Raw genomic sequence first — 23,230 nt, 5'->3', positions numbered from 1 at the left:
ACCACAAGGAATAAGCTTTTCGTTAAAACATCCTATTTTTCTAATACGATTTTCATAAAGTTCAGTTGAATTAATTCTGAAATACTATCGGAATTTGTCCGCTGATACTACATGTGGATCTAGACACACAGGCAATTTAAAAATTCGACATCAAAATAATGCAACAAAAAAGAAAAACAAACTAAGCTAGTAATATAATTTGATAATGTCATATTTGCTACTGTCTCCCTTTGCAGGTAAAGAGATTCTACACAAGTAGATGCGATCAATTTGATTTCCAAACACCCGGACCAATTTACGCCGCAAAATCAACAATTAAGTCATTACAAAATTAGAAAGACAAATCATACTAATGATTTTGGTTGCATTGCGTTATTCCCACCATTGGCTGTTATGTAGTAATAACGAATTGTCGCTCATCACACACGTTTTTTTGTTGTTTTTTACGTTTTATTTTAAATGTGAATTGAAAGCATCAATTGCAGCTGCTTGCTGGAGGAAAATAAAACGCCCGGGCAACAGCGCGCTCTAGCGGCTACTTTTGCAAATTGCACATAGCGTTTGAACAATCTGGTTGAAGTGGCACAGACACTTTTAGGACATGCACGAGTACGAAACTCCACAATTCACGTGGAATTGAATATGCACTTTTGTGAGCACTATTACGATTTCTTGTGCACAAATTCCTTTTCAATTGTATTCTTGCAGTATTTCTGACTACAGTAAGCATGGATTTTGTACTCACAAACTTCATTTGTATTTTTTTGTGCACACAACTGCTTTTGTTTGTATAAGAGTGTTTTTTGTGCACATAAATTAGTATTTTGTGGGCATGTATTTGGTATGTGCACAGTTCATTTTGTTTATACAAATGTGTATTGTGCGGATAAATGAGTCATTTTTGTGGTATTTTGTGCACACGTTTGTATTTTGTAGCAAAGTAGCATTTTGTGTTATTTTTTTAGCATCTGTGTGCGGGAATTATAATTTTGTGCAAATGCACTAGATTTTGTGTGTGACATTGGGCTATTTTGTGGACATGGATTTTGGGCTGAAAGAATGACTACTTTGGGCATGGATTTGTATTTTATGTGTACATAACTACTTTTGTTCATACAAATGCGTATTTGCTGTGCACAAATTTGTATTTTGGGTGTGTTTTGTGCACACCGTACTTTTTTTTATTTTTGAAATTATTTTGTGCACACAAATTATATTTTGTGGATGACAATTTGAGTTTTTGGGCATGGATTTTGTGCTCAAAATGACATTTTTTGAGGGCTTGGATGTATGTACGCATTTAAATGTGTAAACGTGTTTTTTGTTCAGATGTGTATTTTGTGTGCACAAGGAAGGTTTTTGTGTATTATCTGAATTTTTTGTGCGACAATTGGGGTATTTTGTGTGCATGGATTTTGAGGCCATAAAATTGTTGTTTTTAAGCTGCATAATCAGTTTGTTCTTACAAGTATTTTTTGTGCACACAAATAAGTATCTTTTTCTATTCTTGTGGGCATGGGTGTTTTGTTTGTGTGCACAACTTGTTTTGCTCATAAAATGTGTATTTTGTGCGCACAAATGAGAATTTGGGGGATTTTGTGGTATCTTGTGCACACCTGTTTGTATTGTATGCATTTTGTGTTTACAAAGTAATATTTAGTACACCATTTTTTTTCATGTACGGGGTCACATGAACTCGACACAAATAGCAGGAAAACACAAGAGTTTGTATGGATGAAGTGTAGGCACATGCGGGTGTTTTTCTACATCTTGCAGAGTCTCTCTACAAAACAGCACTTCTGGTTTCCTGTGAAAAAAAGGCTCCAAGTCGCCTGACGCACTCTGAAACGGGAACACGTGCGCACAAGCGCTGTTGTGCGCACAAGCGCTGTTGTGCGCACAAGCGCTGTTGTGCGCACAAGCGCTGTTGCACGCTGGTCCGCTCCCTGACCGCCAGCTTTGCTTTGGCATGCGAGGAAAGGGGTGGGGGGGGCAACAAAGATGCAGCATCCCAGGCTGGGCTGGGCTGGGCTGAGTCCGAGCGCTCACGTCTCGTGGCAGACTTTGGCGGGCTCGTGGTCGCCGTCGCCGCTGATGGCCTGCACGTCTTTGCTCAAAGCGCCCGTCTCCTTGGACGTCTTGCGCTTGGACTCGCGGCCCGTTTGCTGGAAAATTAGTGGGTAAAGAGTTAGTGGGTAAGAGGTTGAGAATGTAGCATTTGATCTTCATTTTCCTTGAATAGACAAGATAATCCCTCTATCTAACAATGTAAAAATATACTAAGAATACATAATAAGAAATAAGCAATAATCTACCTTTTTTTTTATATTACTGTGAAATTAGATTGGCCGTTTAAGTCAATTTTTCCCCAAAATATGGATTTGTCTCGAACCAAATGGTTATGAGCAACGGCGTTCCCCAGGGGTCAATCCCAGAACCCCTATCGGTTCATGCTTCTTTTACGCAAGCTCATTTTCAGCAAAAAACATAGTAGTGAAAGGGTTAGATGACAGCTCGCTAAAATGCTCACGGTTTGAACTTTGCGAGTGCGGTGACGAGGCACAATAAGATTTGAATCGGCGCACGGCTTACATCGCTGAAGGAGCGTCTGGGTCTGGTCCTGTGGTTGTTGCAACCTGCGCCGGCGCTGTTAACGAGGGTCTGCTTGCCGCACTGAGTGCCCGTGGTCACCATTCTCTTCTCTCGCGGACCCGCCTCCGAGGCCTTGCCTGCCCACGACACGCAGCGCTTCAGAGGCTATGTGGGATTTCGACAGGCTTTTTAAAGGATTCACTCCCAAAGATGTTCCTATACATTTTTTTTTTTACATTTTTTTAGTTGAAACCTTCAATCATACCTATCTATATATTGTTGTTCTTTCTAAAATAGGCTGATTCTTAATGAGTGAAATGTCACGAAAGGAACTTTTAATGACATGAAAAGTTACGTCGACATGAGGAGTACTCTTCCTCAAAAACACGGAAACCTATTTCTCCCCGTTTGCTTGTCTGATCAAGGGACGCTGTGTGGCCCGCGGTCCTCAGGTTGAGCTCCGGCGCTTTGGGCACCCAAAACGAGGCGGAGGGAGGGCGGGCGGGGTTCTTACCGTTGGCGAGCTGCAGAGGAGCCTCCACGTCGGTGTTGGTGAGCCACGTCGACTCGGTCTCCCTGGTCCAGCTCTCGTGGTACCTGGGCTCGATGATGGCGTCCGCCCTGCTCCCCCCGCAGCCCATCATCCGCCACAGGTGCGCGCCTCAAGTCCTCGCGCTCGCGCCCCCCCGGCGGCGGCGGCCTCCGCGCGTCATGTCGCCGTCGCGCGCGCGCGTGGGCGCGGACTTTTGCTGCTGCCGGCGGCGGAGCGGATGCGGAGCCTCGGATAGCATATGGACCGACCAGCCTGGCCGCACGCCGTGCGTCATCCGAGCTAAAGAAGAGGGGGGCGGGGTCTGGCGGGACGCCGACGCCGATTGGCCGCGCGCTCCACTCGTCGATGCGACGACGGCATCTCTTGCTCCATTTATTGGGGCACGCAGTCGAAAAATTAACCCGTTCGACACTTAAGTATCTGGGATTTCATGTCCAGGCTCTTAAAAACGTGAAAATGCGTCCCTGGCATTGAATGAGTTAACACGTCTTGGTCAAGTTATTACGCCAGTCTGGCCAAATGGCGATCTGAAAATGGCTAATCTTTAGTTCTTCATTACCTAAGAAATCACTGAAGGACTTGAGGGCCTGAAGTCATTCCTTTAGTATGACTGAATGAAGAAGTCATTACTTTAGTATGATTCACGTATGGTTGTACATAAAAATCCCTCTTTGGGATTAAACACAATTTTTTTTTTTTAAATTGAATCCTTGACACTGAGTTGTACGTAAAAATCCGTCTTTGAAAAAAATGAAGCATCCTTGACGGTTGTACTACAATAAAGTCTTACCTTTTGTTTGTCTTTGGAGTCATTAGCGTTTGTATTTTGGCAGCCTGAATCTGCCCTGCAAATGTTGAGAAAAAAAAAAACCCTCAGCGGTCAAAGTTTGTCTTTCACATGACAGTCATTGTTTTCACATTTAATAATTGTTGGTTCCTTTTTAAATACATTTACAGGTGGATATCGAAGCGACATTACAACAGGCACGCAAACGTCAAACACAGAATTAAGAGGGCGGGCTAATATATTTCGCTTCTGCCACCGGGGGGCGACGATCAACATCGAAGTGGAAACAAACACGCTAAAAACACGTCACCGTCAAGTAAGATATTCACAAAACTGGTCGGAGGCGACAAATAAATAATCTGTTTCATCATATACACCTCCGTGACAGTCACCGTATCGAAGGGATGACGTCACCGCAAAATGGCCGACGTCATTGGATGAAGAAGCTTGTGCGGCCCGCCGGCCCGCCTTTCAACGCATCCCTGTGAACTTTGACGCGGAAAAAGTGAAGACAAAAATGAGCGAGGGGGTTGGGGGTTGGGGGGGTCATCGGAGCGCTCTAAACTTTGAAGTCCAGCAGGTTGCAGTCGATCTTGTAGTACACGTATGGGTAGTACTCCTGCTGGCTCAGGTTTAGGCCCGGGATGTCCATGGAGGCCTGCAAGGGACAAAAATAAAAAAAAAAAAAAAAAAAAGAAAGGAAAAATGTCTGCTTTCAATTCCTTGTAACTCGTAGAGCGCCACTGACGTGTATCCGCGTCAATTCAGTTTTTTCAACGGGGGGCGGGGGCTCCACGGGAGCCAACTTTGCCGACGCAGCGTGACCGGTAGGCGGCACCCCGCGCCATCCGCCTACTCTTGAACACGATTTTCTTTTGCGGAGCCCGTTGAGTTAGCTTGCGCTAATTTGAGAAGGTTTGCGCGGCGTCAATCGGCGGCTCACGTCGATGATGGCGGCGCTGCTGTCCAGGTGCTTGTAGAGGTCGTAGAGAACCTCCCGCAGCTTCTTCATGTTCTTCTTGTTGGGCTGCAGCAGCATGGCCTGGAAGTTGACCGGAAGGCCGTACCTGCCCGACGCAGCAAAGGTTTTTGGGTTGGGTTTTTTTTTTGCATGCACGCAAAACCGCCGTCCGTTCCTGCCGCTTTGTTCGTGCGCGGCTTAGTCCGAATTCAAGAGATTTACGTGGGCAAAATTCATTTCAAAACATACCGTACACGCCTTCGAGAGAGGGAGTCGCAAATCGATAACTATATCCATCATTTTTTCTCTCGCTTTATCGGTGAGAGAAAGTGTGCAATTTTTGAGATTTCTGAAATATTATTCAGATGTATTATTATACCTGAGGACGGACTCGACGAAGACTCGAAGCGCTTTGATGTGGATCCACGCGATGAAGGCCTCGCTGAAGTTGACTTTGAGCCACCGCACCAGGGGCCCCTAAAAAGGGGCGGGGCCGGTAAAGGACGGCGGCCAAGGCGGGCGCGCGCACGCCCGACTTACAAACTGCTTCTTCTTGTCGGTGGACAAGCGCGTCATCTCCTCCTTGTCGGCCTTCATCTCCTCCTCGTTGTACTGGAAGTCTCGCACGGTGAACCTGAAGGCGGAGCCGGATGTGGGCGGACGGAGCCGGATGCGGGCGGCCGTTTCGCCGGCCCCCATCCCCCTGGTCGGCGCTCACTTGTTTTCCCGGGCCTTGTGCTTGAAGTCGTCCACGGCCTTGCGGAAGAGCGTGACGCTGAACAGCCCGCTGTCGTTGTCCTCGAACAGCAGCCTGCGAAAGAAGCTAGCCGCTTAGCGGGGGAAGCCAACCGAGCTTCGCCGAGCGCTTTTTTGCACTCCTCTAGATGGCGCTCCCGGCTCAAAGAGACGGGGGAAAAACGGCGCGTCTTCCAACTTGGAACAGCATCTTGAGGAGTCCAAAAATTGCTCGCGGGCGCTTCGTGAAGCTTCGTTCGCTCATCCCAAAGGTGGAACCGGCACCTACTTGGTGGAACGCGGCACCACCATCTCCGCCAGGGTTTCGTACGTCTTCTGCCAGTCGGTGAAGCTCGTCCTGATCGCGGCACACAAAAAAAATGACATCGCGCGCTCAGGTCACGACCGATCGTGACCCTGACTCCAGCACATGTATTGTCATTTTTCAAAATGTCTTTTTCAAGCTCTTAACCGTGCATGAAAAATAAGGTGGCTTGACCTTCTAATAGCTGAGAATGGCTGAAAAAAAGTGTCCCTTTAAGCTAATGCTAAGTGAACAGAAATGGTGCAGCAACACATTTAGACCACAATTCATCCGCGGAGAAAACCTCAAATTAAAGTAGCTTACTGCACTCTTGTGATTTATGATTACACACGCACCACACTGCCCCCTGGCGGCTAAGATGTGCACACATTCATTCTTTTTTTTTTTCTATTATTCAAGCGGTAGCCCGCGGGAAAGGCGCACCTACTTGGGAACAACCACCAGCATGGTGAGCAGGTACTCCGAGTCCAGCACAAAGTCGTCTTTCTTGACGATGTCGGCCAGGCTCCGGGTCAGCAGGCTCCCCCTGGCGGAGCGCGCCGGCTTTTAGCGCCGACGTCGATTGGGGACAGACGGCTCGGCGCCACTCACGCGTTCTTGCGCTCCAGGTTCTGCAGGTTCCCCTTCAGGTTGTTGTAGGCCGACGCTCGGGCTTTCAGGTCGTTGTCGATCTGCGTCGCTTGCTGAAAAATCCGTCCGCGCCAACGTTCGTTAGCGCCGAGCTAATAAGTCACCGAAAGCGGGCCGGTCGTCCCACCGACCTTGGAGACGATCTCGGAGATGTTCTTCAGCGACTGCTTGATGGGGTACTTGGCCATGTCCCACTGGAATCTGGTGACGTACGTGACCAGGTCCACTGCGAAAATCATTCCAATGCGTCGGCGCAAGCGTCCGCACGGGAAAAAATCCGAAAGAAAGCGCGCGCCTTACGTCCGTTGGCCAGCAAGTTCTCCTGCACTTTGTCCCGGCTGTCCTCCAGCACGTCCGCCATGTACTGAGCCACCTTCTTCACCACGCTGCGTAAGAGAAAAGAAAAGTCGAACAAATAACCTCCCAATATTTGTACTTATCATACTATTCCATTTTGATTTCATGCTTCATGTTCTTGTGTGATTCCTTCTTCTTGCGTGCTCCTTATAGAATGTTCTTCTTTTTTCGTGCGTGCTTTTCTCCATGCTTGTTTTTTCTTCCCTGCTTTTTATTATTGTTTTCTTTTTTTCTTGCGTGCTTTCTTGTATGCTGTTTTTTGTTGTATGTGTATTTTTTCACGATTGCGTCATTTTTCTTACGTGCTTCCTTTTCTTGCGTGCTCTTTTATTCATTTTTTTTCAAGCATGCATGCTTCTTTTTTCTTTTGTGCTCTGTTTTTATTTTGCTTTTTTTCTTGCGTGCTCTTTATTAGTTTAAGCTTCTTTTTACTTGTGTGCTTTTCTCTTGGAAGCTGTTATTGTTTTTGTTTGTTTCGTTTTTTGGTGTTATAAATCATTTCAAGTATTTAATAATAAATACAAAATAAAAGAGAAAAATGATGTTTTTTTTCATGTTGTAGGGTTCCTACTCATTTGAAACTTGAAAATTCCTGAATTTTTTTTTTAAATGAGGTGTGGCCGTGCGCCTTGACACATTTGGCGTTGGTCACCTTTCTACAAAGGTGTCCAGCTTGGCCAGCTCGTCCGACAGACCCACCAGGACGTCCAGCGTGCCCACCTGTCAGGGACACCAAAATCCCAACGTCAGCTTTCCGGACGCCACCTCTGCACAGCGGCGGCTTGACTGCTTCGATCCATGAATGGATTTTTATTTCCCCACCTTGAGATCAGGAATGTTGAACTTGGTGTTGGTGGAGAGGTTGTTGGTGCGCGTGGTGGCCACCATCAGCTTGTCCCACGTCTGCTGGCACGTCTTCTCGCCCGGCGCAGAGATCAACCAGAATTCCGTCATGGCTGCTGCTGTTGTTGGGCTTCTAAGAGGCTTCAAACGAGTCCAGGACAAGCACCGCGGTGCTTGAAAATAATATAGACATCTAGTTGACTTCCTATGCTGCAGCAATCGTTTAAATTTGTACTTTTACGACATTTGCTGCAATATTGGGAACGGGAGGTGTCAACATTACGCTTAAATTGCACCGCACTGCAAAATAACAAGCGTGTCAATAAAAACGAATTATCTAAACGAATACAGCTTTTACTTCATTATTGAGTAGAGCAACATCCTGTGCAAATGTTATTTATGTTACGTCCTCGTGTGAGCAACTTCAAATCCTCATGACATGACTTTGTTCCTCTTTTCACTTCTATTATTATTTCGGGTTACGTTCCGTCTCTGCAGCATGGCGATGACGTCAGAGAAGGTCATATGACCGATATGCGCGGTTAAGAAAATACAAAGGATTTCGTCGATAAATTAACGACGGAAAATCAATCAGCGGGAAAAAAAAATATTACAATGCTACGTGAGCAATATGTGCTTAACGTGCTAGCTAACGTTAGCATTTAGCCGTGTCACGACAATCGCATATTACTTCGTCTTACCGAAACGTTTGCAGGCTTCACCGTCCGCTTGACTCGGTGGGTTCAGTCAAACTGTCGTAGATTCCCATTCATAGCACGGAAAATTAATACATATGATTGATAATAACTGCGGCGAGGCGACGCAGAGGTCCTTCAACGAAGCCAGACTAGCATCTCAGGTCAGCTGATTAGCAAAGATTCGCGCATGCGCAAGCGTCACCTGTCTTTACGGACAAACGTCCTTATGGATTTACTTGCCTTCTGAAGGGAAATATTTAACAAGTATTCGGCAATTAATTGATTTGTATTTGAACGCCGTACTTTTCATTGAAGGAGGAAGCCATACTTTGTAATGGTGACAATTGACGAAGCTGCAACTGTTTGGTAGAAATTTAATTTTCCGACTGTCTTTGAATGCGTCATGAGTAATTACTTTGAATTTACCTTCATATAAAATCTTATACACACACACATATATATATATATATATATATATATATATATATATATATATATATATATATATATATATATATATATATATATATTTGTCTTTTTTTTAAAAAACAAACTAGCTTTTAGGCCTGAAAGAATTCACTTAACAAATATTGACAGCTCTAATTGTACCTAAAAATTCTGCCAGGAAAGACAAATAGAACTAAAGCGATAAAGTAAATCACAAACAAAATATGAAACGCCTTTATTTTGGTACAACATCGTGGCGGAAAGACTGAGGAAAGAAGACTGTAACTTTGCATCTCTCCACCCAACTAGGAAAAGTCCCAAAATAAAAAATACAGTACAAACAAATCAGCAGCTGTCAGGAGAGAACAAAGAGAACATAAACGTACGGTGATACACTGTAGATCTGCAAACGCGCAAGTGTGTGGCCAGCAAAACTATACGTAGGTATAATTCCATGACTTCACCACTCGTACATTTTTTACACATTTTTCGTGTCTTTTTTTTTTTTTTAAGTATATGAAATACAAAGAGGGAGGCAATTAGGTCCGGAAGCCTGTTGGAAGAGGAAGTGGTAACATGTCCACGTCGATCAATACAAAAACATCAAGTTATATGTTATCATATTAGTGGAAAACCTAAATGTTTACACACCCACATTATATATATATATATATATATATATATATATATATATATATATATATATATATATATATATATATGAGGCAGAAGTAGCAAGTCCGTGCAGTTCAGTCACCTCAACACTGGGAGAAATGGCCCCGACTAGTGGACAACTAAAAAACTACGACCACGTGACAGTTGGGATAATGGCGCCGTTTACCCTGTTTCAATTACAATTAACTTCCCATATTACCAAGGAAAAATCAATCCAAAAACGTTCTTTTAAATTACTACGTTATATTTGGCTGTGTAAACGCGGTATTTTGTTTAATGTTGTGGAATTGGAATCAAAGCATTTGTCTCACGTTGGCCACTTAAGGTCACTTGCTGTTGACTGAAAATGACATGACAGGAGCTCAGGAAACAAGCAAACACCGATCAGCTATTGAATGTCAAATGAGCAAATTTAGGAACTAGGCGAGCCGTGACCTTCCACTACTTGTTGAAACACTGGCCTGTGCTATTTGTTGTCTCACGTTTGTGAATTTGATGTCATTTGTGACATTTATAAGCAGCTGCAAAATCTTTTGCGAGGCAAAATTAAGTAGCGGATTTTTTTTAAATGGAGAACAGATTTCCATGTGTCTTGTGTAGGGGTCCGTCTCATTTCAAACACTTTCCTCCATGGGTACATCGGCAGCCGCTTCGTCAGTCCCGCTTTCGTCCATGGGTTCCGGTTCGTCGGGCCGCGGCGTCGCCCGGTCGGGCCGCGGCGGCTCCTCGTCAGTCTGCAGCTCCTTCGACTCGACGATCCTCTGCTCGGGGACGTCGAGCGGGTGGCACAGGGCGGCCAGCCGCGCCATATCGAAGCCCATGAGCACGGCGGCGGCGTTGCCCTTGAAGCTCTTCATGCAGCGCGTGCGCTTGGCGCTGAAGAGCGCCACCAGCTCAGACTTGGTGAGCGACAGGCGGCGGCACAGCTCCTCGGTCTCGGCGCGGCCCACGTAGGGCCTGACGTTGAAGTAGCGGGCCACAAATTCGCGGCGCTCCTCGAAGCCGCGGCGGTCCTGCGACGTGGGCTCCAGCGCCAGCTTGACGTCGGGGTTGGGGGAAAGCTCGGGCGGCGGAGGCGGCGGCGGAGGCGGCAGCGGTGCCGGCGCCGGCTCCTTCCGGCGCACGACCGCCTTCTGCTCACGCTCGCGCTTGTTGATCTCGATGACCTGCTTGAGGGCGGCCTCCAGCCTGCGGGTGGACTCCAGCTGCTCCTTGCTGGGCTGCGGCGGCGCCGGCTTGGCCTGCGGCGCCTTGGCCGCAGCAGCTTGGTGAACCGGCACTAAGTAGAGCCCCGGGGGATGTCTGGCCTGACCCGGGACGGATTGGGCCAGCAGGGTGGGCGGCGGCGGCGGCGGCGGCGGCGGGACGGTAATTTTGGGCGCCTGCGGCGGCTTGGGCGCGCAGCGGCAACGTTGGATGTGCAGCATGACGGCCTGCTGGGTGACCTTGCCCGTGTAGACGCCGTTGCAGTAGATGCACTTGAAGGCGTCCGTCTTGAGGATGGCGTGGATGGTGGGCGCCACCAGGTGCTTCTGCTTGAGGTGCTGCAGGTACTTTGCCTCCTCCTGGAACTTGTCGTTGCAGAAGGGGCAGCAGGAGGAGGGCCCCGACTTCCCGGGCGGCGGCGGACACACCTCGCTCCTGCTGGAGGGCCGCAGCAGCACGTAGATGAGCTCCAGGGTGCTGGTGACCAGCGCCAGGTTGACCTCGCACTCGCCCAGGATCTCCTGCGGCGCCTCGGTGGACACGTCCACATGGGGCACGGCGATGCCGGCGTTGCCCTTGGTGTAAATCTTATAGTTCTGGCGAAGGAAGTCGCAGTAGAGCTTCCCGGCGGGGTTGTGCTTCTTGACGTGCTCGGCCAGCTGCTTGACGGAGAAGAACAAGGCGGAGCAGTAGAGGCAGCTGAGGCCGTGCAGCAGGTGCTGCAGGACGCTCTTCTCCGAGAGGAGCGCCTTGCAGCTCAGACACTTGATGGTCTTGTCGGGCAGCTTCCTGAGGAAGGCGGCGCGGGCGGCCAGGCTCTCGGCGCGGGGGGCGGCCGCGTTGCTCTGGTGGGCCACCTCCACGTGCATGTCGAAGACGTTGCTGGGGAAGAGCTCGTTGCACAGGGGGCAGGTGATCCACTTCTTGGTCCGCTCGGCCGGCTGGCCCGAGCTCTGCGTGACGGGCGGCGCCATCTGCAGGGGCGCGAAGGTGTAGGTGGGCATGCCGTTGACGCGGTTGCCCGTGGGGATGAGGTGGCTGAGGAGGGACTGGGAGGTGAGCATGGTGCCCTGGAGCGTCACCTGGTGGGCCGGCGACGGGGGGATCTGCGCAGGGGCCGGCTTGGCCGGGATCAGGATTTGGGGGGCTCGGGGCGGGGCCGGCGCCAGCAGCGGCTTGGCGCCGGGGTACTGCACCAGCGGCGAGCCCCGCAAGGAGATGGTGGCGCCGGGCTGGAGCAAACCCTTGGCCTCGGCGCTGGCCAGCTGGACCAGCGCCGAGGCCTGCGGGGGCAGGAACGTCTGGTTGCTGCCGGGGGCGCACGCCAGGGCGGTGCTATTGGACGGCCCTTGGTGGAGCTGCTGCAACGCCGCCACCGTGCCCGCGGCGGGCTGGCTCGTGTTGCTGCCGGACTTGGCCGCCAGGTGGGGTAAGGTGACGTAGAGTCCGTTGCCGTTAGCCGTCGGCGTGACCCGAGGGGTGGGGCCCGCCTTGCTGTCGTAGATCATTGACTGCACCTGAAACAAGTGTTGCGAATGGGAGAAAATACATTATTGGCGCTGATAATTGGCAATTTGATGATTAAAAAAAAAAAAAAGTTGGGCAAGCCTACCCGCGAGCTCAGGTTGTAGTGCTTGGGCTCCACCAGCAGGTGGTGCAGCATCTGGTCCAGGTTGCCCGTGTTGACGTTGCACACTTTGCAGCAGTAAAGCTTGGCGGTAGAACTGGCGATGGGGTGGCAAAATCCGATGTACTGCTCGGCCACGCCGTCCATGTGCTTGAGGATGATGTGTTTCTTGACGGCGAAGACCGAATGCGACGGGTACGAGCACTTCCTGCACTTGTAGCGCTCCGCGGCTCGGGAGGTCGAGACGGCCGGGCTCGGGGTCGGGGCCGGGGCCGCCCCGGCCGGGTCGGCGGCGCGGCCGCCGTGGAAGAGCAGGATGTGCTTCTTGACGGCGCGCGGGTGCGCCACGTAGACGCAGCGCTGGCAGGAGGCCAGCGTGCATAGGCGCTGCAGGTACTCGTGGCAGCGCGCCACATGGTTGCGGTAGTGGTAGATGTTCTTGGACGAGTACTTGCACATGACGCAGCACAGGCTGCGAGAGCGGTAAGGCCACTGCCGGCACACAAAGTTAGGCGCGCTTATAAAAACCTCCAGCAAAACTATTTGGCCATTTTGAGGGTATCGTTTTGTTTTTTTGTGACCAATGCTAATGCTAACAACAAAATATCTTCAGATTAACTGTCCAACACGGTCCACAGCACTCATTTGTAGCCAGTTCCAGAGACCGATCAGCCTTATGCCTACTAGTACGGCTGACGTTCGCTAACTACTTAAGCTAACGTTCGCTAACTACTTAAGCTAACGTTAGCTTCCTATCTAAGATAACACTAGCTTACTACCTAAGCTAACGTTGCTTACGCTTTGCTCTGAGAACTACTAGATCGCTATGAGCGAAAATCACCTTCTTGCGTAGCCGTCCATTGTATCCGTCGGTGAAGTCGGTCCACTCGGTGCCCAGCAAAGGATCCTCTCCGTCACAGTCTTCCTCAGTGTCTTTTTCAACATTTTTACCATCGAGCTCCTGAAACATAAAAAAAAAAAACAAAAATGGGAGATCAGTTATGTGACAGCAGTATTTGTTCCGGTACGACTTGAGTAATCACAGAAATCGCAAGTACTTTTGATTGACAAAATTTCCCCGGATACAAACAACATATTCCAATCTAGCAATTTCCCAAAAATTTCGTGAAATGAAGAAATACAACCTACTTGTTCCAATTTAGAATTTTCCTTCAATTTCGCAACTTTAACGAGGATCTCGGTGAGTATCATTAGCTTGAAATAAGGGCGGGAACTTGATCGTCCCTATGAATATTATAAGTATTTTGAGTCGAAGTATCAATGAGTACCTTGAGGAAGTTCTGGCAGTCCTCCAGGCCGATCTCGCTCAGGACATTCTTCACCGCCCTGCGCGCCTTGCGGACTTTGTCCAAGTTGCTCACCGGAAGTTGATACATCCTCGCTCGCGTCCTTCGGGCAAAAGTCATCTGGTCAAATAGCGTTCTCCAGATCCGGCAAAGGAGTCAGTGTCGCGCTATCTGCTAGCATGGCGTCGGGATTGCCAAAACATAGTTTTCCAGACAGCTTTTTGAGTCGAGACGTGGTCGGACTAGCTCGATCAAGTCTTGTTGACAATTATTATGAATTGAATTCAAAAGTACAATACTATATATTATAGATCACGATAATAATGCTTTAGCAGAGAAAAAAGTCCAATTGTTATTGAAAGAAGGTAACTGGTTTGGGCATTTAAAAAAAAAAAACAAACAAACGGCGCAATGATGAAAGTATGCTCAAAGTAGCTTTCGTTCATGGCTCGTCTCCATGGATACCAAGGCCAGATTTCAAGGCGAGATTCCAAGGCTGCATGAATTTGGACTCTGACGCACGCCAGAAGTTGCTTCATGATCTTCAAAGTTGGCCTACACTGTTTAAAAAAATCATATTACATCTCATTTACAACCTTAAAACTATTGTCGTCATCCTCTTACTTCTTCCTTTACCGCCACTTGCAATTTTAGAAGCCGTGTCTAACAGATAAAGTTTGCAAAGTCTTCACAACACACCGAGCAGCTGTGCCATCAAGCGAGATGAAGGCGTTCGGCCAATAGCATATCGGCATTTCTGTGATTGACGTGACGCCGGCCAATGGCATCTCCGTGACTGAGACGGTGACTGTGACCTTAATCGACCAATAGCATATCCGCATTTCCGTGACTGAGACGGTGACCGTGACCTTATAAGACCAATAGCATACCGGCATCTCCGTGACTAAAACCGTGACCTTATCAGACCAATAGCATATCCATAGAATAGTTAACTGCTTGCTTTGTGTTAGTGTGTTGACCAAATTCAAGTGGAAGAACTGTTTTTAAAATGAATAAGGTTTGGGCACGCGTTTTCCGAAAACGCTCAAAAATGAGATTTTCTCATCATTGCCCCCTAGCGTCCAGGAGCGTCGTGTCTGACGCTATCACAACAATCCGATTGGACGAATTGGTAGAACCTTCCAGCAGCCACAAGGACCTCGTTAAGTAGCGAGTGTTATTACTACCCCTGTAAAAAGATTATTTGAATCCGTATCACATTTGACTATCACGACTGGGAGTTAATTGCGATTAAACAGCAATGAAGCTGATATGCAGGTAATGTGTGGAGGGAGACTGGGCAGACACGAGTCTAAACAAGAGCGCGCGCGTGGCGCGGTTCCGAGTGATTGGGCGCCGCGGTGACAGCATCACGCCGGGTCACGGGAGCCTCCTCCCCGCCCCGGGCGACGGCCAACGTCTACCTGCTCGCGGCTCGGGTTCCGGCTCCGGCTCCGGCTCCGGCTCGGGCTAGGGCTAGGCTCGCTTTCTCCCCGCTTCCTCCACTCGTCCGCCAGCCGAGTTGTGGCCGTATCCCTCCGCCGTCGGCGGCGGGCTCAGCCGAGCCGCATGGCGCCTTTGCGTCGGCGTGCGCCCGCTGCGACTTTCCAAAGGCGTCTTCCCGAGCGCAGGACGAACGACACGAGAGCGTCCTCGCACGGCTTTTTGTCCCCTTTCTTCGTCGTTTCGGAAAAAAATGGCGCTCAAGTTCAGGATATGACGTAGAGGCGACCTCATTTGCATGCCAGCCAAACTAACCAATGGGAACGCCGCTAGCTTTTGAGCTAACTAACTTTTTACTTGCCTGCTAAAGAGTTTCTACTCGCTGTCAAAGAGTTCTGGTGAACTATCTTTTCAAGACCGTTTGGAGTTTAGGTCATTTTCTGATTGGTTAATTGGTTTTGTGGGGTGAGCGGGCAAGCTAGGTGGAGGGGGCGGGGCTACGGGGCCGTCTCGGGTGATCACATGGTACACGGCTGGGCCCGGCCAATGGGAGACCGGGAAAGTGAGCTAAACGGGCGGTGCCTGTCTTGGATGACGTCATATCATGCCACTTTTATTAACCAATCACACGGAAGCTACGGTTTTGCTAGGCGAAAACGAGCGCAGTGGCAAAAAAGCAGCATCGCAAAAAAATATATATATACGCTATTATCGTAAACAAAACGTTTTGCTACATTAAATATGAAAAACATTTTTTCAGGTGAAAAAGCAAATTTCGCATTTTCGCAAATCTTTGCACTTTCAAAAACATACATTTTTAGGCTAAACTAGCTATGTTCTCTGCAAATAACACACACAAAAAAGTTATGTATTGACGCAAGCCTTACAACTTCACCGACACAGCCATAAAAAGTTTCCAAAGTAATATTTGACAAATTGCCTAATATACCGCAACTTTCTCACGAGTTATTACTTTAGCCTTTAGCTACTATTGCAAAATCAGATGAAAAAACTGTCCATAAAATACATATATGTATTATATTATAGAAAAATGCTAATTTCGGCACACACAAACCTCAACACTTCAAAATACTCATTTTAAACAAAAGCTAACACTCGCATTCAAACATTGAAAAAAAAAAAAGTAAAGCTAATCCACTAATGTTATTGCATGTTGTTGTAGTTGACGGCTTAGGTACGTGCAAATCAAATCACAGCCACTCAGGATGAATGATTTCAGTCTGAAATGTATTAAATTAATCACTTTCATTACTTCAACAATTTACAGTCAAGAAGAGACAAAACAAAAAGAGGCTGTGGTCCATGAGTGTTTTTTTTTTTTTTGGTGGGGGTGGGGGACGCATGGGCCATTTTCGGATGACAAATGTCGCAGCACGTAGGAAGCATTTGTGGTGGTGGGGGCAAATGCGCACGCACATATTAGGAAAAAGCCGCTGCCGCAGCGACAGCTTGATGCAATAAATACAAAAAGGGAAATCAAAATCATTTTTTAGCTAGGGTTTGAGGTACATTCTTCAAACGTTTTCACACACCATGATAGAGAGCATTAGCGTTTTTTTTTTTTTAAAGAGGGGATTATTATGAAGATGGTCATAATAATGAGTGGCGCCCCCCTTCCTTCCGCCGTGTTAACGTGGCGGCGGGGGGAAAGGGGTTCCACCTCCAGAGTCGTCCATTTTGTTGCATAACATCACGTGGGCAGGATTGATTGGACATGGCAGGGCCAAAAAAGAAAAAAAAAAAAAAAAGGGGGGGGGGGGGGTATTTGGTAAGAAAAGGCCGGCTGGAATGTTGACCACAGCGAGGGGCTTGAGGGGGCGTTTTGGGGCTACTACACCAAGAAGGTCTTGGGGGCGGCGTCCAGCGTCACGCCGGCTTCCTGCATCTCGTACCTGTGGACCACCAACCATAGTCATCAATAATCACTTCAAAAGCTTTATTCATATAAATGCGCTTGCTTTTAGTTGAAACATTTCTATAGGATTCCCCCCTTTCAAATGTAACTTTTCCCCTCAATTTGATGCATTTTGATGTCATTTACATGGATTTTTTTCTCAAATTCCATTTGAGAAAATAAATGTAAATAAGCAGTGATTTATATAAATCAGATTTTTGTCCCCAATTAGAACAGATTTTAATGCATTCAAATAAAGTGCCGTTTTGAGCAACGCACCAGTCGGAAGCAGCGGCGGCGTAGTAGACGGGCGGGAGCGGCTGGGCGCAGGTGCCCCCGCCCAGGTCGTCCAGGCCGCAGGAGCCCATGTTGGCGAAGAGCAGCCAGTCGCCCACGTTGAGCTCGGGCAGGAAGCAGCGCTCCACCAGCAGGTCCAACCGGTCCGCGGTGGGACCCCGCAGGCTGCTGGGGTACGCCGCCGTGTCGGCGCACGGCGCGTGCTGCAATGTCAAGCCAAAGCAGGTCTTTCAGGGACAAGTTTTTCTTTTTTTTTTTTTTAAATACCGTAAAGCGTTTGCTTTGCGCCACTTTCTAGTGTAGGGTAGTTTCGAGCAATTGTCAACTTGATACAAATTAGATTCTGTATTAAACTGCATTCCAAAACTATATTTTCCTCATATTGAGATTTACCAAATATTGTTGTTATTGATTTTGCTCGTAATCCAAAAAGTAAAGACAACTGTCGTGTTTTGATTCCGCACCAAAGGTAAATCGGAACACTTTCACAAAAGAACAATTATGGTTGCGAGGCTGAAATGTGAAGATTTTGATCATTTTAATGATCGTTATGTTGAATTTTGACATTTGATGTATATGTAACCATAGAGAGAAAGAGAGCGACCACATGAAGTTTGAGGCATGCATAAATGCAAATGCAGACGCTTGAAATAACAAGTGTGTCGGTGCACATTATGTAAAAAGGTCAGCCGGGCCTCACACGAGCGCTTCATGCGGTCATGCCAAGAGCCTCCTGTCACTATTTCAGGTGACCTATTGAGGACATCAGGTGGGCGGCCACCAAACCTTGTGCACCGCGGGGGCGGCGATGGCGTTTCCCAGGAGCTTGGCGCCGAACGGCCCGTAAACACCCTCGCTCAAGTAGTACAGGAACTCCGGGTCCTCGTCCTCGTCGCCTGACGACACGACGGCGCGGTTGGAAACGGAGAACAACGAGGGCAACGCAACAGGACACCCGAGCGGAATTTGAGCGGCGGCCGCGTCTTGCGATCGCGTAACACGCGGGCCTACCAGGAGAAAAGGCGTCCCAGCGGCGGGTCGGCGCCTCCTTGGCGATGACGCTGACGGCCAAAACGAAGGCCGACGCGGCGTAGAAGGATCCCGGCTGGGCCAACACGCGCACGCCGGACGGCGCCGGGAAATACGCGTCCAGCAGCGGGCCCAGGGCAGATTCCGCCTGCGCGCACGGAAACCACGAGCCGCTTAAGTTAAACGCCGCTATCCAAAAGGCTAGCGCAGATGTCAACAAAACGCAGCTCGCGCGACGACAGCTCTTATCTGCGGTCGGCAGGTCAAAGTCTAACTTCATCAAGATGTCAGGACGGCACCGACCTGTTTGAGCTGGACCTCGGAGCCGGTGAATCCGCCGCCGATGTCCAGGATGTTCATGTTGAAGCCGAGGTCGGCCTAAAAGACCAGACGCCGCAAATGATTGTTAGCTTCCGGAAGAGCTCACATTTCTGTGGAAATTACTGCTTGTACTTCACGTTTTCAACCCTTATAAAAATTCAAAAAGTTCACTTGCTAAATAGAATTTGTGTCATTGTGCAACAAATGTAGGGATTTGAAGAGCTGCTGCGGGCACTGCCATCCTATAGCTTGGCATAAATCGTTCAATCCCTTAGACGTATGATACATCACATAGCTCTGACATTCAAGATTTTTAATCACGGTACTGTATGTGTGTGTGTGTGTGTATATATTTTTTTTTTTTACAACATTAGGGTGTGAAAATAGCTGGCAGTGAACGAGTTCATTGGTCGGTAAGTGTTGTAAAGCATGCGGCCATTTGTGGAAAAGCTCCATTTGAGAAGGGCGCGCTTAGACTGTTGGGGGTAACGAGAATTGACTTCTCCTTTGAGATGAAACGTGCACGCGATGGCGCTCACCCCCATGTCGAAGACGCAGCGGGCATCCGCCAGCGCGTGACCGTAAGCCCGCCGCGGTTCCTGGCAGGAGGCCGGCACGTGGAAGGCCACGCCCACCACCTGCACGCCCAGCGCCTTGGCCGCCTCCAGCAGGTGGCGGCAGCTCTTCGGGGTGGCCCCGAAGGCCACGCTGGTCTCGGCCGCGTGGGCCTCAGTGCTCAGCTGCAGCAACAGTCTGCAAGTCCGGCAAAACAAAAAGTCAGAAATTGTAAAAGGTCACGGCGTCGCCGCCAACGTTGCGCGCCCTCACTTGGCGCGCGGGTGGAGGCGGGCAATCTTGGCCAGCTCGGCCCGGTTCTCGCAGACGAGGTGGCGCACGTCGCGCTTGGCGGCGGCCTTGACGAGCGCCAGCTGCTTGCAGGCGCCCGACAGGATGATGGCGTCGGGCGGCGCGCCGTGCTCCAGCGCCAGGTTGACTTCGGCCTGCCAGTTAAGGCGTCGGCATTAAAACCCACCCGGACGATCATTAAGGCTAACGCGGAGTAAAAACCAAGTCGAACAAAGCGCCGACCTTGCTGGCGCAGACGAAGCCCAGGCCGAGGGAGGCGAGCACCTCGACGACCGCCGGGCTGCGGTTGCAGCGGAGCGGAAAGTAGGGCTGCAGCCGCGGCGCGGCGCTCTTCCAGCGGACGTGCTGGCGCATCAGGGCGCCCAGGTCGCCCACCACGAAGGCGCTCTTCTCCTCCTGTCGACAAAACAGCACAAACACAAAATGATGACTTCGGTTTCCGTTAAGGGTACGTGAGATCTGACATCAGGTGAGATCTGACTGCAGGTATCAGCAAGTCTAATTTAAACCTTTTAATGCCTTGAGAGAACAATATTTTCTTTTCAAATTAGTAGGAAATCAATTGGAAATGGAAGCAACTTACTGACTCCTCAGCAAAACATAGTGTGCCTTTATTTTATTGTGCAATTGTCATTAGATGTAACACCATCTCTCTTACGGAGTTAATGAATAAAATTCTACTTCTTTTCAAGTAAGATGATGGCACTGAAAGAGTTAACACGTCAGTACAGCACACCCTAAAACACGATTCTGTCCCAACCCAGAGGAAAGTAAACTGTCCAGTACTTTGCGGAGCACAGAACAATCCCAATGTGCGTAACCAACCAGGGCCCGCTCGCAGATGCGCTCGTCGATGACGTCGTCGAGGGTGGCGCCGCCCTCCAGCAGCTCGACGGTGTAGCCGGCGGGTCGGTCGGCGAGTACTTTCATCTTAACCGTATTCCAGCGATCCAAAAATCATAAAGAATGAGTGCGAGCGAGTCGGCGAAGGGGTCACGACTGAGCCAGGTGGGGGGTCCTGCCGGTTATGCAACAAACTGGGAGGGGGCGAACAAAAAACACGGGGTGAGATGACTGCCGGGAGATCGTGTGAGCGGCGGGGGCGGGCGGCATACTCACGTGGACAAGTCGGGAGACGGACCTGTCCCGCTATCAGCTAGGATCCCAAGGCGGCTCAGCGTTGAAGTCAAACTGCTCCCGGTAAAGAGCCGCCCCTAGGCCCTCTGGATAGCGCTCATACACCTGTGCCCGGACGGGGGAGCCCTGCGCGCACATTCGCCGTAGCCACAATTACTATCGTGCCATACGGAAGTCAATGTGTGGTTATTTTTCTATTGCGAAACATTAGTGATAGGTGACTAGAGTGGCATGTAGCGCAAGATAGAGCAGAGCCAATTATTAGGGACAATATGTTACCTTTTTTTTTTTTCAATTTGTTGACACAAAAGAAATGGGGAACGATTGAATTGTTTGCTGAGTTGTTAACACAAATGTTTTCAGAGATGCTGGTGAGTCTGAGAGCTCCCTGCTTTTGTTGCTGCAATTACAAAACAAAAACGTCCAAGACAAAAAGAATGTTTTGCACGTGTTGCACATCCGAAAAATTATGGAGTGCAGTCAGGGAGCCTTTTAAAAAGGAAATTGGGGAAAGTTGGAGAAAAAAAAAAATCATGTACGCAAACATAAGCGGCCGTTTTATTCACCAACAGATTCAATCTGACAATAACTTTGTTACTTTTCAGCTATACTGAAGGTTACAAAAAAAAATTGCACGCCTCCTTATAACAAAGTGGGCAAATTTGCCCCAAACAGGCTTCACTTCGCCTTATTGACCCAAAACGCATTGACAAATTATTACTTTTTAAAAAATATATTGAACTATCTGAAATGTCATTTGAGAGTCATGAAGACTTTCACAATTTCATGTAAAATAATATATATTTAATTAATAACACTAGTCAGGACACAGCCCCCAGGGGTCCGCTTTGAGAACCACTGATTTAGTTAACAAGATCAAAGAACTTCACGCAAAGATTTGGCAGCTATATTTTCTGCAACTCAAAACATCGCATCGATTGCTGGTAAACTCGTTAGCATAAAAAACAAACAGAAAATTGGTTGTTTTCCCTCGGTTTAAAAAAAGAATTGTGCCCTTTAAAACTACTAAAATGGCCACCTCCCAAGCGGCGCCAAGTGCGCATGCGCCACAAAACTTGACAAATGAGATTAGCCATTCAATGGCGACGCCAAAGCTAAACACGCATTAAGAAACGAGACAAAACAACAACTCTCGAATAGCGGTTCACTCGTATCGTATCGTCTCGGGGGGGCGTTGGCGTGGCGGTATCGAGAAATTATCGGCGAAACGGGGTCAGACTCGTGTTGTGGCGCCGTCGAGCACGCCGCCATAGTCGTTATAAATAACCCAGCAAAGCCCAAAAGCGCCGGCGGCCTGTAGGACATAGGAAATATTCCACGGAGACGTTCGCCTACTTCGGTTGTCCTTTCAAATATTCCAACCACACTTCCCCAAAGTGTAGCGAACGGGAAAAAGGCAACGTCTCGGGCTGTCTGTCATGTTTGAGGGCAATGGAGGCGGAAAGAGCAGCCCGCCATGTTAACTCCACACACGCACGCTCGGTCGTCTACTTACGTGAGATAACGGCCAAAGGGTTTTAGAAAATCGTCTTCTCTTTTTCGGCGGAATTTTTAAAGAGTAGTGGGCCCCACGTTGAAAGAAAGAACGGCGGCTGTTGTGGCCATAAGAATCGTCCAAGCGTCACGGGTGTCTGCGGGGACCTGGCAGTCGTCTCGCCTCTTCGACGGTGGGAGGAGAATTGGAGCATCCGAGACGGAAGGAAGTAGCAAAAGTTCGGCGACGGCTAGGGGGCGGGGCTTGGCTTCCGCGTCGGGCCAATCGGCGCTCGGCTTTTCGACAGGGCGCAACCAAATAAGTATTTCCGCAAGGGGCGGGGGTGCTCTACATCGGCCTTACGTAATGGTGCACTTTCACCCGCCGCTGTCATTCACGGCAGGGGATCGCTTTTCTGCGAGTTTTCGTCAGCTCCGTCACAAACATTTGGAACACGTAAACGCACAATTTAGGTATATTTTTTGCGTTTGGCTCTCGTGTTTACTAAAACACATACTTCATTAAGTTTAGGTTGGTACCAGCCATTTTAGACTTTCCTTTAGCCAAACATTACAAATAAATGGATTGAATCAATGAAACTGTGAATGAGTATTGTTTTTGTTTTTCAGATCAAAAATACTCAATTAAAAGTAACGTGATGCTAAGCTTCCATCCAACGTGCAGCTGTGAAGCGTTTCCGTTTTATTGAGGTCTGTTGGGGCCTGAAGCAAAACAATTATGCACATTTGGTTTTTTCTATTATTGAGAATCAAGAAAATGGAATTCATCCATAGCAGGGTCAGACCGCAAACCCTCAAAAAATGTTATCGGCAGAAAAAGATCCAATGCTGCTACTTGCTGCTACTATTTACTCTTAGCAAAAGTACTTGGGGCTAACTAGCGGTTAATATTAGCATTAGCAATGAAAGGGGAAGTTGTTAACATTAGTGGACTAGTTAGTGGAGAAAGGTTGATTCCAGTTT

General features: G+C 48.7%; 4 protein-coding genes across 5 annotated transcripts; all 4 read right to left on the bottom strand.

Annotated features, from left to right (window-relative positions):
- Window positions 1-403: 403 nt before the first annotated feature.
- Window positions 404-3,797, bottom strand: LOC148406015 (uncharacterized). Its single transcript, XM_088404561.1, has 3 exons — window positions 3,107-3,797; window positions 2,593-2,729; window positions 404-2,165 (listed from the first exon to the last, which is right to left on the bottom strand). The coding sequence occupies exons 1-3, from the start codon at window positions 3,234-3,236 to the stop codon at window positions 2,046-2,048; spliced, it is 387 nt and encodes a 128-aa protein (XP_088260687.1). The 5' UTR covers window positions 3,237-3,797; the 3' UTR covers window positions 404-2,045.
- A 555-nt stretch (window positions 3,798-4,352) lies between these two features.
- On the bottom strand, window positions 4,353-8,669 carry atp6v1c1b (ATPase H+ transporting V1 subunit C1b). Of its 2 annotated transcripts, none has more exons than XM_088404560.1 (13): window positions 8,485-8,669; window positions 7,763-7,924; window positions 7,593-7,660; window positions 6,884-6,969; window positions 6,715-6,809; window positions 6,545-6,636; window positions 6,381-6,479; window positions 5,918-5,986; window positions 5,612-5,704; window positions 5,434-5,527; window positions 5,273-5,370; window positions 4,876-4,999; window positions 4,353-4,590 (listed from the first exon to the last, which is right to left on the bottom strand). In XM_088404560.1, exons 2-13 carry the CDS (start codon window positions 7,892-7,894, stop codon window positions 4,492-4,494), a joined length of 1,149 nt encoding a protein of 382 aa, XP_088260686.1. In that variant the 5' UTR covers window positions 7,895-7,924; window positions 8,485-8,669; the 3' UTR covers window positions 4,353-4,491. The 2 variants fall into 2 exon arrangements, with proteins under 2 accessions (XP_088260686.1, XP_088260685.1); XM_088404559.1 differs by having other exon boundaries at window positions 7,763-7,956; window positions 8,485-8,668.
- Window positions 8,670-9,135: 466 nt separating this feature from the next.
- adnp2b (ADNP homeobox 2b) lies at window positions 9,136-15,634 on the bottom strand. The gene is made up of 5 exons (XM_088404808.1): window positions 15,168-15,634; window positions 13,726-13,846; window positions 13,278-13,397; window positions 12,422-12,928; window positions 9,136-12,326 (listed from the first exon to the last, which is right to left on the bottom strand). Exons 2-5 carry the CDS (start codon window positions 13,831-13,833, stop codon window positions 10,218-10,220), a joined length of 2,844 nt encoding a protein of 947 aa, XP_088260934.1. The 5' UTR covers window positions 13,834-13,846; window positions 15,168-15,634; the 3' UTR covers window positions 9,136-10,217.
- Window positions 15,635-16,415: 781 nt separating this feature from the next.
- Window positions 16,416-22,492, bottom strand: azin1b (antizyme inhibitor 1b). The gene is made up of 11 exons (XM_088404809.1): window positions 22,269-22,492; window positions 20,735-20,878; window positions 20,441-20,652; window positions 19,838-20,011; window positions 19,577-19,749; window positions 19,288-19,501; window positions 18,731-18,805; window positions 18,410-18,575; window positions 18,185-18,294; window positions 17,381-17,601; window positions 16,416-17,099 (listed from the first exon to the last, which is right to left on the bottom strand). The coding sequence occupies exons 3-11, from the start codon at window positions 20,543-20,545 to the stop codon at window positions 17,039-17,041; spliced, it is 1,299 nt and encodes a 432-aa protein (XP_088260935.1). The 5' UTR covers window positions 20,546-20,652; window positions 20,735-20,878; window positions 22,269-22,492; the 3' UTR covers window positions 16,416-17,038.
- Between the last annotated feature and the right edge of the window lie 738 nt (window positions 22,493-23,230).

Source organism: Hippichthys cyanospilos, chromosome 21 (genome assembly GCF_059441005.1).
Source record: "Hippichthys cyanospilos isolate Australia breed blue-spotted pipefish chromosome 21, RoL_Hcya_1.0, whole genome shotgun sequence".
Taxonomy (NCBI): domain Eukaryota; kingdom Metazoa; phylum Chordata; class Actinopteri; order Syngnathiformes; family Syngnathidae; genus Hippichthys; species Hippichthys cyanospilos.
Note: the sequence above shows the minus strand (reverse complement) of the source record. Positions and strands in the feature narration are given on the sequence as shown.